The sequence below is a fragment of the Gallus gallus genome, chromosome 15 (assembly GCF_016699485.2).
Source record: "Gallus gallus isolate bGalGal1 chromosome 15, bGalGal1.mat.broiler.GRCg7b, whole genome shotgun sequence".
In the NCBI taxonomy this organism is placed as follows: domain Eukaryota; kingdom Metazoa; phylum Chordata; class Aves; order Galliformes; family Phasianidae; genus Gallus; species Gallus gallus.
In genome coordinates this window covers 11,329,524-11,346,379 of record NC_052546.1, presented here as the reverse complement: position 1 = coordinate 11,346,379, position 16,856 = coordinate 11,329,524, and the positions used below count along the sequence as shown (strand labels likewise).

General features: G+C 46.2%; 1 protein-coding gene across 5 annotated transcripts; it reads right to left on the bottom strand.

Annotated features, from left to right (window-relative positions):
- On the bottom strand, positions 1–16,228 carry FBXO21 (F-box protein 21). Of its 5 annotated transcripts, none has more exons than XM_040648235.2 (12): positions 16,040–16,228; positions 14,141–14,276; positions 12,519–12,613; positions 10,312–10,433; positions 8,424–8,570; positions 7,680–7,813; positions 7,326–7,462; positions 6,291–6,464; positions 5,396–5,528; positions 2,733–2,923; positions 1,614–1,771; positions 1–626 (listed from the first exon to the last, which is right to left on the bottom strand). In XM_040648235.2, exons 1-12 carry the CDS (start codon positions 16,219–16,221, stop codon positions 406–408), a joined length of 1,830 nt encoding a protein of 609 aa, XP_040504169.1. In that variant the 5' UTR covers positions 16,222–16,228; the 3' UTR covers positions 1–405. The 5 variants fall into 5 exon arrangements, with proteins under 5 accessions (XP_040504169.1, XP_004934538.2, XP_046757374.1 ...); XM_004934481.5 differs by having other exon boundaries at positions 6,291–6,467; positions 16,066–16,228; XM_046901418.1 differs by having other exon boundaries at positions 16,066–16,228.
- Between the last annotated feature and the right edge of the window lie 628 nt (positions 16,229–16,856).

Below are 16,856 nucleotides of genomic sequence, written 5' to 3'. Positions count from 1 at the left end.
TGGAACGTTATAGGCTTTAAAAACTATCACCTGCATGAGACATACGTTAAAAAATAACCAACCAAAACAAAAACCTCACGACACTGTAAGGACAAGCAACTTCTCTGCAAGGTGGGGTTCTGCCACACCAGGGATCTCACGGCGCTGACCTTCCAGGCAGGCCAAGCACAGAATGAGTCTACGGGCAGATCTTCCAAAGGACAGCACGCTTCTCAGCACGACCAACCCTGCAAGACCCTCAGCCTGGGCTCACTACCACAGCATCCCTGTGGGCCAGAATGGGCAGGTAGGCAACGGAAAGATGCTATAGCACCGGTTACAAAGTTTAATGCAGTTTTCAGTGCATTAAGCCAAAGGATTGTCACCAAACTCGCCCTCTGGGCAAGTCTTGCAAAGAGGGTAAAGCTACACTCCGGTCTGCTTCCATCCTTGGGATGCTGCTGTCATTCGCTCCTTGCCTGAACTGTAGATCTTCTGAACTGTGGTGCATGTCAGCTCCAGGTCCTCCGGGTACCGAATCTCCAGCTCGGTATTGGCCAGGTAGTGAGTGCCAGTGAACTCCGAGAAATAGCGGCCGATGTCGGGGTGAGGAATCTCCCGAGGCTCTGAGTTGTGCTCCAGGTTCTCTGCAGGACAGCAAGCAGTCAGTCCTCACCACGTGCAGAAGGCAATACAAGGTGTACTTCACACAGGCAGCAAGACCTCAGCAAGGACAAGCCCCTCAATTTCCCCTATCCATAGGAAAACTACTGGATGCCACAAACAACAGCATCAACCTACAGCCTAACTAGAATGCACTGTGCTCAGGAATCTGCTGTAATCAGAGCTCATTACACTTGTTTATAAACAATTAGAGGGAAAAAAAACCAACCCTAAGAGATGACTCAACTCCAGATGCACTGCAGGTAATTACCAGATTAATTTTCACTGAGATGCATATTTTAAGATGAATCCATGACACACAATATACATATATGTATGTATTTTAAGACTCTTAATGAGGCCAAATCATTTTAATAAGGGCTGCAACACACTGGGTCCCCATATGAGAAACACCTGCACTTTAAACCTATGAAGGTAGAGCTGTTTTGGTTTTTTTCCCCTCTGCACCTCTTGGCATTTCTGAAGAACCATTCACTTCAGTCCCATTCTTCCCAGAGATAGCACTGGAATCCACACTGCCTGTGCTCCCTGGGATCCGGGCACACACAGCCTCCTGGTAAAGCAGTTGGCAACCCAGCCCTGATGAGCAAAGTTCGTGTGCTCTCTCACTGGATTTCCAGGTCCTGCCCAAAGCGTGGCTGTAATTTCACTGCTTGAGAGCTGCTTACAGAATTTGAAACTTCAGAAAGAAGTTGAAAATCAATTGTGTCCAACACGGACTTGTTTCTGTGGTAGTAGGAAATTTCAAAGAAGTGGTCCTTCACACTCAATCCTGGCAGCACTGGTTTCACCTGACAGCAAGCAGCCTGCCACCAATTCGACACCATTTTCCTTCCTACTTCAATTATAACTTACACTTCACGCCTGCTGCTTTAAAGAGTTGTTCCCTTAAGCACCTTTTTCTCTTTGTGCACCTCTGAACAGTAAGCACAGAGGAGGCTCCTGCTCACCTTGTGCAGCATATCTGCAAGAGCCATCTTCCACGAGCACGTTGTAGAAGGGCTGGTGGGGGCCATGGGGGAGGCTGTGGACATTCATATTTCGGATCCATTCGTGTCCCATCATGCAGGCAGGGTCCCAGCCATAAATCACGCAGTTATAGCCATACCTGATGAAAGAGAATTCACAGCAAAGACTGAGAAAACTCCACAGCCAACTCTTTTCACCAAGGCTAATAAAGCACAAATGGGACAGAGGATTCCTGTGAGTAGGCAACAGTAAAGAGAGGAAAATCAACACAAAAAACTTGTGTGCACGTTTGCGTTTTGAGAGGGGGGAAATGACTAGGAGTGACTTGGTAAGCAGACAGCAACAAACAGCTGAGGACAAAGGAAAGGCAAATATGAACAAGAATGAGAATGGGAAAGAGACTGGGATGTCAACAAGCAGGAGAACAGGAAACTAGGGACAGGGAGGGGAACTAACCACTCTGTTCCCATACACAAATGTGGTAGTCCTAATATGAGCTTCCAGAAACAAAGCCAGCGCTGTTTTCAGAATATTCATATGATTAACTGTGAGGTACCACAACCAACACTGCTGACACCTTTAAAATAAGCTCCAGACGTCTTGCTGAGATGGAGAAATGGCTGAAGAAACAGAGCTAGCTTGTCATTCTGGCAGAGTTGTACAGGCAGGAACACAAAGCCTCTGTGCAATGCAGGAGGAGGGAGTAATAATAGCACAGCACAAGATTCATAAGCTGTGTTAGGAATCTCATCTCTTTGGAGATCGATTCTGTTCCACAGTCCCTCATTAACTGATTGCTTTTGTTTCTTCAAGAGCTATGGACTGTGGAAATGTTATCCGTGCTACACGATGACTCACAGCACCTCACAAACCTTCCTGCAAGCACACAGCAGCAGTGCCTGCTCTCTTAAAGGACAGACAGACCTGCTCCCACTTTTCTGAGAAGACATGCAGCACAGACACACGTGCCAGGCATTCTCTGTTCCAGGTACCTCCTGGGCTGATAAAACCAAGTCTCATTACTGCCACAACAAACGCTTCTGCACTCACTGTTACAGTGCAGACTCCTGGTAATACAGGGAATCTCCTGAGGAGCTCACCTCTTGTGTTTCATAATCAGCCCAATTGAGAAGCAGACCTCTTTGTGCTTCTCATCTGAACGGTGTTTCACCTCAGGTCCCACCTCCTCCTTCCGACGCTCAATGTGCTCCAGGGTGTGCTGTACCAGGTACCCAACAGCCCCGTGCTGTGATGGATCCAAAGCCTGAATATGCTGCAGGATGTCCAGAACCTTCAGCAAGCAAAACATGAAAGCATTCAGAGCAGGTCTCTACAGCAGTCAGACATACAGATCTATCTCTTGTTAGCTGGGTCTAAGTGCCCAGGTCTGGATTTCACTGCATGTTTTCCACAGAGGACTGCAAACCTGTGCTCTACCTGCACAGCCCCAAGCTCTGCACGCTCAGCCTGCAGTCACTGCAGACAGCTCCATCCTCTGCTTGTAAAGATGCTTACTTCCAAGGCAGGGCGCTGTTGAGCAATATAACTCCTTAAAACTAAGTCATAGAAGCCAGCAGCACCACATCCTGCAACCACAGGGCAAAGACACCACTGCAAGGTTCCTGAGATGCTAAGAAGGTTCTGCTGCTCGTCTCTTAACTGCTGCAGTGAAGCCATTCCAGATAACTTCTGCTATAGCCGAGGACAAAGATTTTAAACAGTCTTCAGCACAAAAAGAAATGCAGAAACCTGTATAATGCTGTACCATGAAACAGTGAACAGGAGACGCTGTTGACTCACTATAACCATAGGACTCTAACTTTACAAGTGTTCCCAAAGTAAATCCAAAATACCAGCCTACTGGCACACTATCAGAGCACCAGGGAAGAACAGCTGGCACCAAATTTGCTAGAGACAGGCAATGCAAGCTGTGCTCTGTCTTCCTGCATCTTGATCTTAACAAACACGTTGTCTGAACAGGTTGGAAAAAGGCAGACACATCAGTCCCAACATCAATTCCAAAATCTGCTCCCCCCCCCTCAGCACCTGGCAAGTGATCAAGGCTTGTCGGCCAAAATTTCCAGCTTTGGCCACTCAGCATGAATGGTGGGGAAAAAAAGTTTATTCAGGAAAACAGATGAGGCCTCAGGTATGAGAAGAAACACCGCTCGGGCTTCTCAGCCACCTGAAATTGCTGGCTGGCATCTCAGTGCCTGAAGAACGATGTGAAAATTGGAAAATCTCTCAGAAAGGAAAAGGTGTAGTGTGGTGACTGCAGCTGCCACAGATTCTTGACAACTTTATTTCTCACAGAATGGCTCAGGTTGGAGGGGGCCTTAAAGACCATCTAGTTGCAACCGCTGTGCCGTGGGCAGGGCTGCCAGCCAGCACAATCAGGCTGCCCAGGGCCCCATCAGCCTGGCCTTGAATGACTCCAGAGATGGGGCATTCCCAACCTCTCTGGGCACATTTAAGACATTCTGGGCAGCTCAGCTTGACTTTTAAGAGTTTGTATCACTTTTTTATAAAAAGTCCAACAGACCTCTATGAAATCTGGTACGTTCTGCTCTGTCAGACCTTCAGGGTTCTCTGGCTAACTACAGTTCTATTCGATAGCCTGGAAAGATGGGACACATGAGGACACCACAGGAAAAAAAAATCAGGGTTGAACACTGTCATTCCATCTGGCAACGCGGTGCAGAGAGATGACATGTAAAATTCAGCCACTGGGGGTTGCCATGTGTCCTAAGGGCAGCACAATGCAACTACTTCAACACCACGTGCTTCACAAACACACAGCTGAGTGCTGGAAAGGAGATGATCTACCTGTGCTCTATTTATGTATGCTTGCCTTTTCAGCTCAGCCAGTCCCTCTGCGTACAGCTTCTTTGTCTGGGCTGCTTTTTCTGTAGGAACCCTAAAACTTTTGTTGCCATAAGATAGGAACAGCAAGCTTAGCACGATTTATTCTTCAAAAGGAAGGCACCTTCTCTCTTCAGCAATCATATGCCTCAGTTAATTTGGAGGTAACAACTGTGCCTTCTGCTCAGCTGTCCAGCAATACTTCTGCCTCCTCACCCACACCTAACACTTAGGTACAGCACAGGCACTGCTCAAGCAGTTCACTAAAGCAGCACAAGCAGTTTTGATTAAGGAACTCCTCTTTGCTGTAGTAACACACTAGAAGAAATACTACTGTACCACCTTTCCCACATTCATAAGATATCTCAAGGCTGAAGGTGATATTAAAATTCCTGTCCTTGAGATGTTGCTTCTTCACAAGAGCCACTGCTTGTGTAACTAAGGTTTCAGAGAACAGGTTTGGTTGTGTGCAGGAAATTATCTTTTACAAACATTTCCTGATAAGGTAATTGCTCCTTTTATACAAGTCCTGTAAAAGTTCCAGCACCACCACCACAATGGAGGCACACCATGCAGAACGCCCTTGTAACTCACAGCTACACGTCCAAAGTATTGGTTTTAAGACAAACCAGCAGACTCTGGCAGTAAATCATCATTTATGACTCAGACCCGAGGCTGCATACAACTCTCCCCTAGGGCAGGCAAGAATCATCCTCTTTCCCTGCTTCACGTAGTAGGAATTGATTCTCCGAAATGTGATAACTCGTTCAATTGTGTTTATTACAGAAACAACTTGTAGCAGACTGTAATGCAAGCTGATGTAGTCTAAAAAAAAAAATCAATAGACTAGTGTTAATAACGCTTAGCCTACTAGAAAACATACGACCGAGTGCCGAGGTACCTTTTCTGGCCAGATTCCCAGGTGGAAGTATAACCTAGCCTGGAGCATTAGATGCTGCACATTGTCCGGATACATGGCCAGGTACAGATCCAACGAGTCTCTCAAGAGTTGATAAGACTGATCAGTGCTTTCTCTGCCAGCAAAAAAGAAACTCAATTGTAAGGCTAGCTCTTCAATTCCTATCCCTAGTACTCTGGTTTACAAGGATAGTCACCAAAAACGATGCTACAGGTGTGCTCACTCAGCAAGTGACTCCAAGCTGGCACTTATCACATCCAACAGCCTGCTTAGAGGAAAAGCTACACAGCTGAAAGTTGGCCTTTACCCTCCCCCTACACCAGTACTCTGCTTGGTCAAATAACCCTGCTCAGAGAATTCATTCTCCAAGTCATTACCTTCAGAAATTTCCTTTTGTTCCCCTTGCTAAATTACACCTAAAGCAATCCCTCTACTCTGCGATTTCTGTCTAATGCTGTCTGGGAAAGTGATTACCAGGGACATGTGAAAATAAAAACAGATCTTTGCATGCTCAGACAGTCCCTTTGTAACTGCTCATTAAGCACTTGGGTGACACATACCTGGTCATAACGAAGATCTCTGCTCTAAAGAGAACAGCTCCTATCTGCTTTACACACAGGAAAAAACAAACATCTGTCCATTTCCTTGAATGAAAATGGCCTCAATAAATATTCTTGCTTCCACGCAATGCTGCTGCAGATGATTGAAAGCAACCAGACACTGTGATGTGACACCCAGAGTTTTCAAGACTGCCTGGTGTGACTGATGCCATTTTAAAGCACTCACTCATGCACAGTGACACACAAGTACCGGACAGGCAGCCAGCCCTCCGTGGGCCCCTCTCCCCCACAGGCCACATGGCTCTGTGACAACTCACCGCTTGCCCAGGTTGAGGAGATTTCCCACCATACGCTGCAGGACCTCCTTGGAAGTCACCACCCCATAGAACTCCTCCGTCACGTGGTGGCCTATGAGGTACTCGCACTCCTTCACCGTCAGCTGCTTCCCCTTCCCAAAGGCGTCAATGTAGGTGTAGTCAAAGATATCTGTGCTTCTAGTAAGACATCAGGTTGTTATGATGGGTCTCATGGTATACAGGATTACCTCTTTCTGTTCTCCTTTCAGCACTTCCAAGATTATTTTTAAAAAGCCAGGTGGCATTTATATCCCAGCTCCCTCCTAAAAAGAGATTACCTGCTGCCTTCTCTTCCTTCCTAGTTTCCTCCTCAGCTAAACGTACATGGGAAAAGACACAGAAACTAGGTGGTCATTTTCAATCCATCACATCAGCTCCTTCCTTCAGGTATTTTCAGATTTGCTGTATTTATTGCCAGACTATGTTACAATGCTGCACTGGAACGTGTAACAAAGAGCACATGTATGGCAGCTGAAGTCTAGTGCCAAAGGGGGGGGGGGGGGGGGGGGGGGGGGGGGGGGGGAGGGGTGCGTATGTATGCACACACACACAAAACCACTGCTCTGAATTGGACTGCCAACGTCCTTCACAAAATACAGATTTCTGTAAATTGACCACAATCTGGTTGGTCAAAGGTGTATGCTGCACTGACTCAGAGAATTAACTGAGTGTGCAGCAGCAGTGGCCTCTAGAAGCTCATCTGTATGAAGGGTTACGTGAAATCAGCACCTTCTTTCTTCTTTTCAGCCTTCTGTAATCCTATTAAGAGAATCCTTACCTCATGGCTACTGTTATTTCACACCCAGGCAATGGTACTATTCAGCAAGGGTAGAGCTGAGTTCTGGGAAAGTTTCTTTAGAGAGCTCATCTATTCTTCCTCATAGCTTATAATTAGGATGGAAAAATCCTGAACCTTCTGGTGTAGGTCTGTAGCTGTAAACTCCTTCTGGCATTTATAACTGAAGATAAAACTCTGAAGCCCAGCAGATCACTTACCCTTCTTTTCCTTGACACCATCGCAGCAGAAAGTGACTAGGGAAGTTGACTGGCTCAAGTTTGACTCCCAGCTGCCTGGCAATTGTTAAATAAAGCACAGACAAACTGATAGGAATTCCCGTTCTGCGGATCAAAACCTGAGGGACAAAAATGAGAGGGGTATTAAGAAAAACAAAACAAACACCAAGGTTTGATTTCACACCAACTTGACAGAAGAAGCGTTAACATGACATATCCATTTTACAGCAAATAACTCCAGAGACAGAATTACTTGTCTGGCTACACTTAGACAAGTCAAACACCACAAAGAGTGCATCAAGCCTTGCAGTCCCTTAGTTTTTGCTTAACACATACCTGATGAATGTATGAATTCAGGGAGTTATAGTAATCCAGTTCGTTTCCTTTGTATTTTAATTGCTCATATAGGACACAATTCATAGCATCAAGTACCTGCCGCTGAAGCTCCACTTCTGGAATCAGGATCTCTCCTAAAAACACATGTAGAACCATAAGAACACAAGTGTACTTAACTTTTACAGACTGAACTTCACACCAAAGTTCTTGTATGCACTGGGAACACAAGGTGCAGATTCAAGTAGTCAAGAGACTGGAGGTATACAGACAGACCACTCGTTCTCTCTTTGAAAGATAGATTAGACTAATGCTTATAAAACTCCTTATAAAAGGAGTAACATTCTGCTTGACAATGGGAGATGTTAAAGCACAAACATTTTTTATTGCTGCTGACTTTCTCAGACTTGCAGAGAAAGAAGGCTGACTCCCTGTCCCATGGCTGAGCTGCATGCATCACAGCTACTTAAGACTTCAGGGACATATGGGAAAAAAAATCCTGCCACTAACCAATCCTTTTTGCCTAAACAGCATCACATGGACAGCCAACCCTGGGCTAATTGAGTTTCTGGGGTCGAACAAACAGCTGCTGCCTCAACAATGGTTTAAGCAAATGTCAGAATATGCTTCAAGCAGGATGAGAAACAACAACACTTAAAGCTGCAATAGTTCAACAGCTGTTTCACCTCATCTGCCTATACTGAGACTTGAAGAAACGCTCTGCAGTAAAACATTTCTGTACAGTACCTGCCTTGGAAGCCACGCTGGGGTGCCTTGGGTTTTTTGTCCGGAGGACTTTGCGCACTTTGTCTGTGATCTCATCCACTTGTGCCTGGACACTTTTTAAGCAGATGTCTGACAGTGGGTTACAATATTGGTCAATTAAAACAGCACCTGGAAAAAACAAACTATATAAGAAACAGAACTTGAGTTTTCTTTTGGCTTGGTTTGAGCAACTCAAAGTTCCAGGCCTATGGCACACAGCAAGCAATTGCAGCAGAACACAACAGCTTTCTGTTTCAAGCACGGTTTTGTATAAGGGATTTATCACAAAATGCAGAACAAAGCTGATGGTGATAAACACCAGTTGAAGTCAGAAGTCCCCATCTACCATCCTGAAAGGAAAAGTATTCATTTGTACACAGAGCAGGTACCTGATAGACCAGCCTTGCTTAACCAGCCAACTCCTGTCTCACTGGCATCCTCCCAGCTCATAATGCCTCTTATTCAGAGCCCCATACAATCTCAACTTCACTCTACATCAGTTCTGATTTCTTCCAGCCACATCCTCAGTTGTCATCATTCTTGCTCATTGATCCCTCTCTGCTACATTCATCTTCCCATGCCCACTCTCCATCTTCATGTCAGAAATCCACTACAACAGAAGAGATTTTCATTTTTCTGCTGCCCAACCCTCTTCTGTCAAACTTCTGCCAAAAAAAGAAAAAATAGCCCTTTGCACAATCTTCTCCTTGTCATCTTATCAATCAAGAACACTCTTTCCAAAGCCCCTGTATTGCTTAACTTTGGAATCAACTGTATTTAACTGCAATAATTTTGTACTGATCGTGCCTCCTTCAGCTTCTTATAGTGCCTCATTAGCACCTCCACGACAGGCAGATTCAAGTGGCAGAATCTTAACAGGTCTCCAAGCCACATCTTCTCTCCCTAGTGCTTCCCGTTCTGACCAGGTAAAGCTTCCCAGAAGTCTATCTGTCAGCACTGTAACTGCACCTGCATGGCAGACAAACACCCGTATTCCTGGCTCACATGATTAAGTCACAGTGAACTACCTTGGTTTTTCCAGAAAAGGCCAACTTTGGCTTCTCCCTCTTGCATTAACATAATCCTTCCTCAAAGCGTACTACCACCACCAAGAAGCACCTCTGATGTGACAGAACCTCTCCTATGGTATTCTGAGGTACACATTAAGAGTAAGGGACTCTTCTTCGGTCACTGGCACATTTCATCTCCTTCCAAAGATGGTTTTCTCCATAGAAAGCTTAAGGCAGAGCACAATCCAAGAAACTGAGGATACAAGCTGCAGTACAGCCTTTTCTTTCTTTATTACAGTGTGCATGAGCCTTCCCACCACACCACTAGACTTCCATCCATCACACAGCTCCACACTGCAGGTCCCAAGTGCAGCAGACAGCTCTGAAGACACCGCACACAGGCTGTGAGCCACAGCACCCTGCCAGCAGCTGGCTCCTGGGAAAGGAGAGAGCAGGGAGCTGACTCAAAGTCAGATCAGTTGGACTGTTAGGCCACACCCAGCCCATGGGCCACATTTTCTGCAACGTCAGCTAACAAGGATGCTGAGCTAATGCTGTTCTCTTTAGTGGATTGTTCGTGCTTCAAATTCATTTTAATGTTTTCCCATTGCTTCTCTGCTTATCTGTCCACACACAACTATTCAAGCACACAGCGCTGACAAGCTAGTGGAAGGCTGATTGCCTTATACAACACTACGCAACTGCTGTCGATTTGTGAGGATTTCAAGCACCTCAAAAATCCAATCTTAATTCTGATTTGTCACTAATTGAAATATAAGCAAAGAAGCCTCTCTCTGAGTGGAACAACAATGATGGAAAGCTGTTAAGTGCTCTGCATGGAACTTCTGCCAAGGACTTACCCTCCAGAAACGACTGCTGGTCAGCAGGGCGCTGGAGATACTCCTTCAGATTTTTTAATATATTCTGTTGCCGTAGGAAGTATAGAATTTTCTTTGCATAGTACTTCCAGGTGAGACCTTTCCTGCACATTCAAATACAAAAAGTTGTATTGCCCTAAACAAGCACTTTGAGCACAAACATTTAATTTAACTTTTCTAATGAAGACATATCTAAATTTTATATGCTGCTTTTCTAAACAAGACTGATGATGCCACAGTCACCAAAGAGGTAAATGTTAAGAGTAAATTCATCATCAGAAGAAACACAACTTACAACACGTGCAAAATACTGCTCCTATTATCATCTCCAACTTTCATCCAGCCACTAGGATAGTATCTTGAGAAGATACAGTACTGTGGGAAATAATACAGATCCTGATTAAAGTAGCTCAGGAATATCTGATGAAAATCCTATATTTTATTCATAAAACATTATCCTCTGACTCTAAATCCTTCCAGAATGCAATGTTAAAACATCCTCTCACCAACAAGAAACACTGATGAGGAACACGAATGTATGTCCAGTAGCATTCAGAAAAGTAATGGCCAGAGAAAACACCACTGTTACTTGGAAAAGGCTGGAAGACATCAGCAGCTGGCCTGTAGATCACACAGCCCAAAGCCTTACAGCTTTCACAGTAAAATCTCTTCACTTTTGTAATTAGCAAGTGAAGGCAGAGTGGCCAAGAAGCAGGGACAGAGTCGCCTGCTATCCAGGTAAGGTTTGAAGAGGTCACCCGAAGTAAGACAGGCCAACTTGGAGGCATCCAAATCACATGCACCTAAGCAACAGCTGGCCTTCAGTAATGTGCTACCCAGGGCTTCACCGAGCACTTCTACACCAGTCAGGAATGGCACAAAGCCCTGCCTTCTCCCCAGAAAACAAGGGAGGATTCAACTGACTCCCAGGCTCTACCCTAGCCATGTTTATGAAACAAGTCCAGCTTCCTCCTTTAGCAAAGTAACTCTCTCCCTACCTGTGTTTTCTCTCTTCCAGACTGCAGGTCAAATCAGTCTTATCCATCCCACTGAACAGGAGAACAATCAAACCTCATAACATCTCACCCTCTTCCAATAAATTGGGATGCTCAAAAGGGACAACTGTTTTACTGGGCTATCTTCCAGAGAAATGATTTAGCCTAATGCTCCTGAATGGCAACAACTACAGCTTAATCAGGGTGTAATTAGCATCAATTCTGCTTTACAGGGAGGCATTTGGCCAGTGCAAGAGCTCAAAAGCTTTTTAACCAGTTGTCAAATGAGAGATGTTTAGTCCCAGTTCAAATAGAGAAGGTAATAAAATGGATGTGAAAAAGCAAAAAAAATGAGATGATTGTCATGCCGGTTTTGTTTTTTCCAAGCTCTACTAATAGCCCCCTTAATCAAGGCTATTAGAGCCCATTAAGGCAAATCTATTGCTGCTTTGTATCACAGCAAAACCAGCATGGTTTGTATGCTCCCAGCAGAAAAACCTTCAAGTAAACCAGCGACTTATTCATCTTGCTCAGTGTTAATCACGGTAATGAGAACACCCAGGCAGATATGAACTGGAAGTTTCATTTCACCTGTCTAAATAATTTACAGAACAGCAAATTTTGCAGCGGCTCAATTAAACTCAGCTGTTTATTTGGGGATAAAAATTGTACATAGCTACTACAGCTAAGCAAGGCAACAAGAGGCAAAAAAAAAAGTAGTGATTTTATGATGAGGGGCTTTACAGTGGCAATCCACACTGAAGCATTTCTGCTCCCTGCTGTGCTGTGGGGCCATCCTGCAATTCAGTGCAGCGAATTGATCCAAGTTTAAACAAAAACATAACAAAAGAAGGAACGTGGGGATGAGAACTCCTTAAGCCAAAACCACTGCAGAGAAGAAGGTACATGCAATGTATACCCAGAGGTGCCGTGGACCTTCAAAGAAGCAAGCAAGCAACAAAAGCCAGAGGACCTCCTTCTTGTGGAATAGTTTACATGGTTTTCTCCTGAGAATATTAAATGTCTTCTGAAACTAAATGCAAAGCAATACTCCCCAGCCTCAGTAAGTCTGGGGATGCTGGTTTACAAAAGGACAGAAGCTGACATAAGGCATTCACCACAGTATCATTCTCCTTTAACCAGTGAAAGGAGAAAACCCCCTCCCCACTTCTAATCCCTCCTGCTCTTCCTTACCTGCCTTCCATGTTAAGGATACACATCAGCTCATCCTCAAAAAAGTGACTCGGGCACCCAAGAGTCTCAATGTCACTGAATCCATCACAGGGAACCTGTAAAATTAGATGCTGAATGATGCAGAGCACAAGAGATTCTTTCTTAAAGAACATTATTCCACAGGATGTTTCAAAATCAATTTTGTTTGATTTTTTAAACATCATTTAAGATCTAAGAAATATTCAGCTCAGAGAGCTGGCTACTCATGGCCTGCACTTCACTGATTCATTACAAAGAACCACTGACAAATTAAGGAGCACCCTAGAGCAAGCAGTGCTCCTGCAGAGCTGTATGGACCAGCCCAAGCACACCAGATCCTACGCAGACTGGGCCCAAGCTAAAAGCAACTTTAAGGTTGAATCAACTTTATCCTGCTAAAAAAAATGGGGAATGCAATTCCCATTATACCATCTCGTAGTGGGCACTCCACTGGATCTAGCAGAATTTGGTTGAAAGTCTCCCCCCTGCAGTTCTACGTCAGGAAGCAAGCTGCACTCTCCAGCCCCACAGAAGGCAGTCCCAGTTTTTAGGTGTTTGTTTACGGTTGAATAACAGCCTCAACAGCTTTTGCATACATGACTGAAACAGTAGGAAGCCAGGAGCCTCTGCACTCAAGTAATGCCTTGACACACATTACTTGTGTGGCACACATGCCATTTCTTCACAGTAAAATGTCAACTACAGTGAAACAGTTCAAAAAGAACAGTTTGCACACATGCACCTACTAATATCCTAATGGCTCTGTGGCCTTTCTCTCTGGGGGTGAAAACCCAAGTGTCAACATTTGCATAAAATCAGACAGAAAATTTCAACATGAGTCTCCTTTATTGTAGGAGAACTCTCTACTGGGACACAAAGCATTAACAAAAAAGCTAGTGAGGAGTGGCCACTTACTGGCTCTAGCAGGAACTTTTAAGATCAGCCTTAATTATGGGCAGCATTTATGCCTACATCACAGAATTCCAGGTTCACTCAAATTGTACAGCCAGACAAAACCCACAGCCACCAACAGACAATGGAATAACCATTGGTCTGCGTGCAGATAAATCTCTCTGAGAGACTAAACTTCTACTTTTTACACAAGACACAAAGGCATCTTGATGTCACAGTTAGGTAAAGAACTCGAACAACATGCTTTCCAACTCAGTGAACCCAACGTGCATTTGACCTGCTTTCAAATAACTCCTGACAACTCCCAGAAGAACAAATCCTTGCACAAGGCCTGCAGCGAGATAAACACACAGGCTGTGGCATGTGCTGGGCAGCTATCAGCCCTTCAGAAATTGCTGAGTTCCCAGAGCTCTGAACACACAGCGATGTCCAAAGAGCTTTTCAAGCCACAGTGAGACTCTCAGCAACAGCTGTACATGACCTGCAGGGTGTGCTTTGGGCTCTTGCAATTTGCACCTTGGATTTTGGACCATCTCTCTCATTTTGGCTGGTGGCCTGGCATTCTTACATCAGGTGAGGCAGTAAGAATTTTCTGACCGCAGAGAAGAAAAGGAGGTAGAGGAAAGACAGAATACCAGAAAGCGCTCCACAAGTAGCTGGGCTATTCCACATACATAGCAAAGATGACTTACATGCTCTGAGAAGAATCTTTTGGAGAAGGAAGATACAATTCTCTGGGCTTCTAGGCCAGCATTGTGCCGTGCTTTGTATTCTTCAAGCCAGCTAACACTGTCTGTGTGGCTGTAGTACTTCAGTAGTGATGGCCACCTGTACAGCAAGATAGAAGTAAATGGGTTGTTAGTGTTTCAGCATCACAGATAGCTGCCAGGACTGTAAAATGCTGCTTATTGTAATCACAAGATTCAAGAAGCTAAGACACTGCCAAGAGATAATGCAACCTTAAATGTAATTGTATAAATTAATCCAGTGATCGATTCAAGCATCAAAGCATAAATGCAAAGGATTTCAACTGAATACTGTTGGCTATTTTAAAAGTAAGCTCTCCTGCAGCCTACGAACAGCAAATGCTAACAGGAAATCTTCAGAAGGTTCATAATCCAGGTGTTTTGATATTTAAATATGCTAAACACTTCTGCAATTCCCTCTGGAGCTTTCCAGTATAAATACAAGTATTACATCAGCAAAACAGATGCTGAGTTTTATTATAAAAGAAAGCTTGCCATTCTAAAGACGTATCACAGTAAAGCTAGCCTGTCATCTAACAATGAGAACTCACTGTCCTCCATTCTCCCTCCTACCCTTGGGGACCTAATTAAAAGGATATACAAAAACCAGGCTCCTTCTATTACCCTTGCTGGTGGCAGCATCTGCTGGAGGAGAGCAGAGAACTCTGAAGTCAAATAATGACTGCTAGATGACTTTGCACTTCAATGTTAACATAAGAAATATATCTATATACACACACATTAAAAACAAAACAAACGCAAAAAAAACCAACAACCTACATTTTTTCCTCTAAGAGAAAACTGCAGATGCTTTACTCAGAATTCATATGTTCCCACCTGTATACGTACAGTTCATTTTTTACATCGCTACTTCTGTAAAGTAATTTTTAGCAGTGGACCAGAAGGCACAGATGTGTCCATCCACACACAGCAGGTTTGTTACCACCTGTTAATCATAAAGCCACACTGCACTGCCAGCTACACAGTTTAAGTCAAAGACTAACCAAACAGCCCCACATTACGCCACAACCTTTCTCCTGATGGATCCCTAGCTGGTCATCTATCACTGAAATAACAATTGCAAACATTTATTTTAGGAGAAGAAAAGAGGATTTGAGGAGTTGAAATTATACCGACAGCTTTAGGAAGATAAAATGTAATTACACAGGATGGAACTCAACCAGGACAGCAAGGCTGTTGTGCAAACTCTGGCCAACAGGTCTGCTATCCGAGGCCAGCAGCATGTGCTGATCACCTCCACACTCAATTCCAGCCAGTGGATCTGAGCCATTTGTACAAAAACGTGCAGGTCAGCTTCAGGAATGGGGGGAACAAAGGGTCTTCTGAGTTAGAAGGGACCTTTAAAGGCCATTCGATCCAACTCCTTAACGGGGACATCTACAGCTGCTCAGGGGCTCACAGCCCCATCCCAACTCTGGGTGTCGGCAGGGATGGGGCACCCACCTGTGCAGGCAGCCCATGCAGTGTCCCAGCACTCTTACAGTAAAAAAACTCCTTCCTTATGTCCAACCTAAAACTCCCTTCCTTTAGTCTGAAACCGCTTCCCCTTGCCTTATCGCACACACCCTGCTGCACAGCCTGCCCCTTTCCTCTTCCAGCCCCCTTACATACTGAATTATCTAGATTAGACAATTAGACAGCATCCCACAGCGGCCTGCGGGGGGAACCGAGCTCCGAAGCAGCAAACCAGCCCCGAGGGCCGCGCCGGAGCACCACGAAGCCCCGCGGTGTGCCGCGCCGGGCCCCGCGAGGGCCGCAGGCCGCAGTGCGAGGCCCGCCCCGCCGACAGGGCCCGCCCGACGCCCCCCGCCCCGCGCTGCCCACCTGAGGCGGAAGCGCTCCCGCCACACCTTGCCGCGGGGCTGGCAGGCCTCCCGCAGCCGGCGGCAGGTGCACGCCACCCGCCCGATGTCGGCGGCGCCCAGCACATCGCAGCAGAGGATGAGCTCCAGCAGCTCGCCCGGCAGGTCCGTCAGGCACAGCCGCTCCGCCTCGGCCGCCGCCATCTTGGCCGGTTACCTGAGCGCCCCCCTGCGGCGGGGAGGGGTTACGGAGCGCCGCGCGTCTCCCGCTTCCGGTGCGCCGCGCCCAGGGAGCGTCTGCCAAGTGCCGCCCCTCAACGAGGGCGCGTTAGGGAGCGTCCGCCGAGTGCCGCCCCGAAATTGCCTCCCTCACCCCACGGAGGCGGTGGGCGCGCAGGGCCGGGGCAGCAGTCCCTGCTGACACTACGGGGGGACGGCCTGAGGGGCGGGGCAGGGCACCGGGGAAGCGTGCCTGGGGTAATGCCACCGCCATGGCTGTGGCAGTGCTGAGGTGACATTGCCTATGGCGCCTGAGGTGACGTTCCCCATGGCTGTGGCAGTGCTGAGGTGACACTCCCTATGGCGCCTATGGTGATGTTCCCCATGGCTGTAGCACTGCCTGAGGTGACTCTGTGCCATGGCTGTGGCAGTGTTGAGGTGGCACTGCCCATGGCTGTGGCAATGCCTGAGGTGATGCTCCCCATGGCGGTGGCAGTGCCCAGTGGCTGTGGTGTGGGTGATAGGAGTGATGAGTGACGTAGTGCTATGAAGCCATCGCCTCTGTCAGCTCAGTAGATATCACCGACAGCAGCACAGGTAGTGAAACAGAGCAAGGCCGA

Coding starts and splice junctions, on each gene's coding strand:
- FBXO21 (XM_040648235.2), bottom strand. CDS start 16,221: ATGGCGGCGGCCGAGGCGGAGCGGCTGTGCCTGACGGACCTGCCGGGC. Junction 10,434..12,518: donor ATCCTTAACATGGAAGGCAG/GTAAGGAAGAGC, acceptor TTGAATGTGCAG/GAAAGGTCTCACCTGGAAGT. Junction 5,529..6,290: donor CTCCTCAACCTGGGCAAGCG/GTGAGTTGTCAC, acceptor TTTTGCTGGCAG/AGAAAGCACTGATCAGTCTT.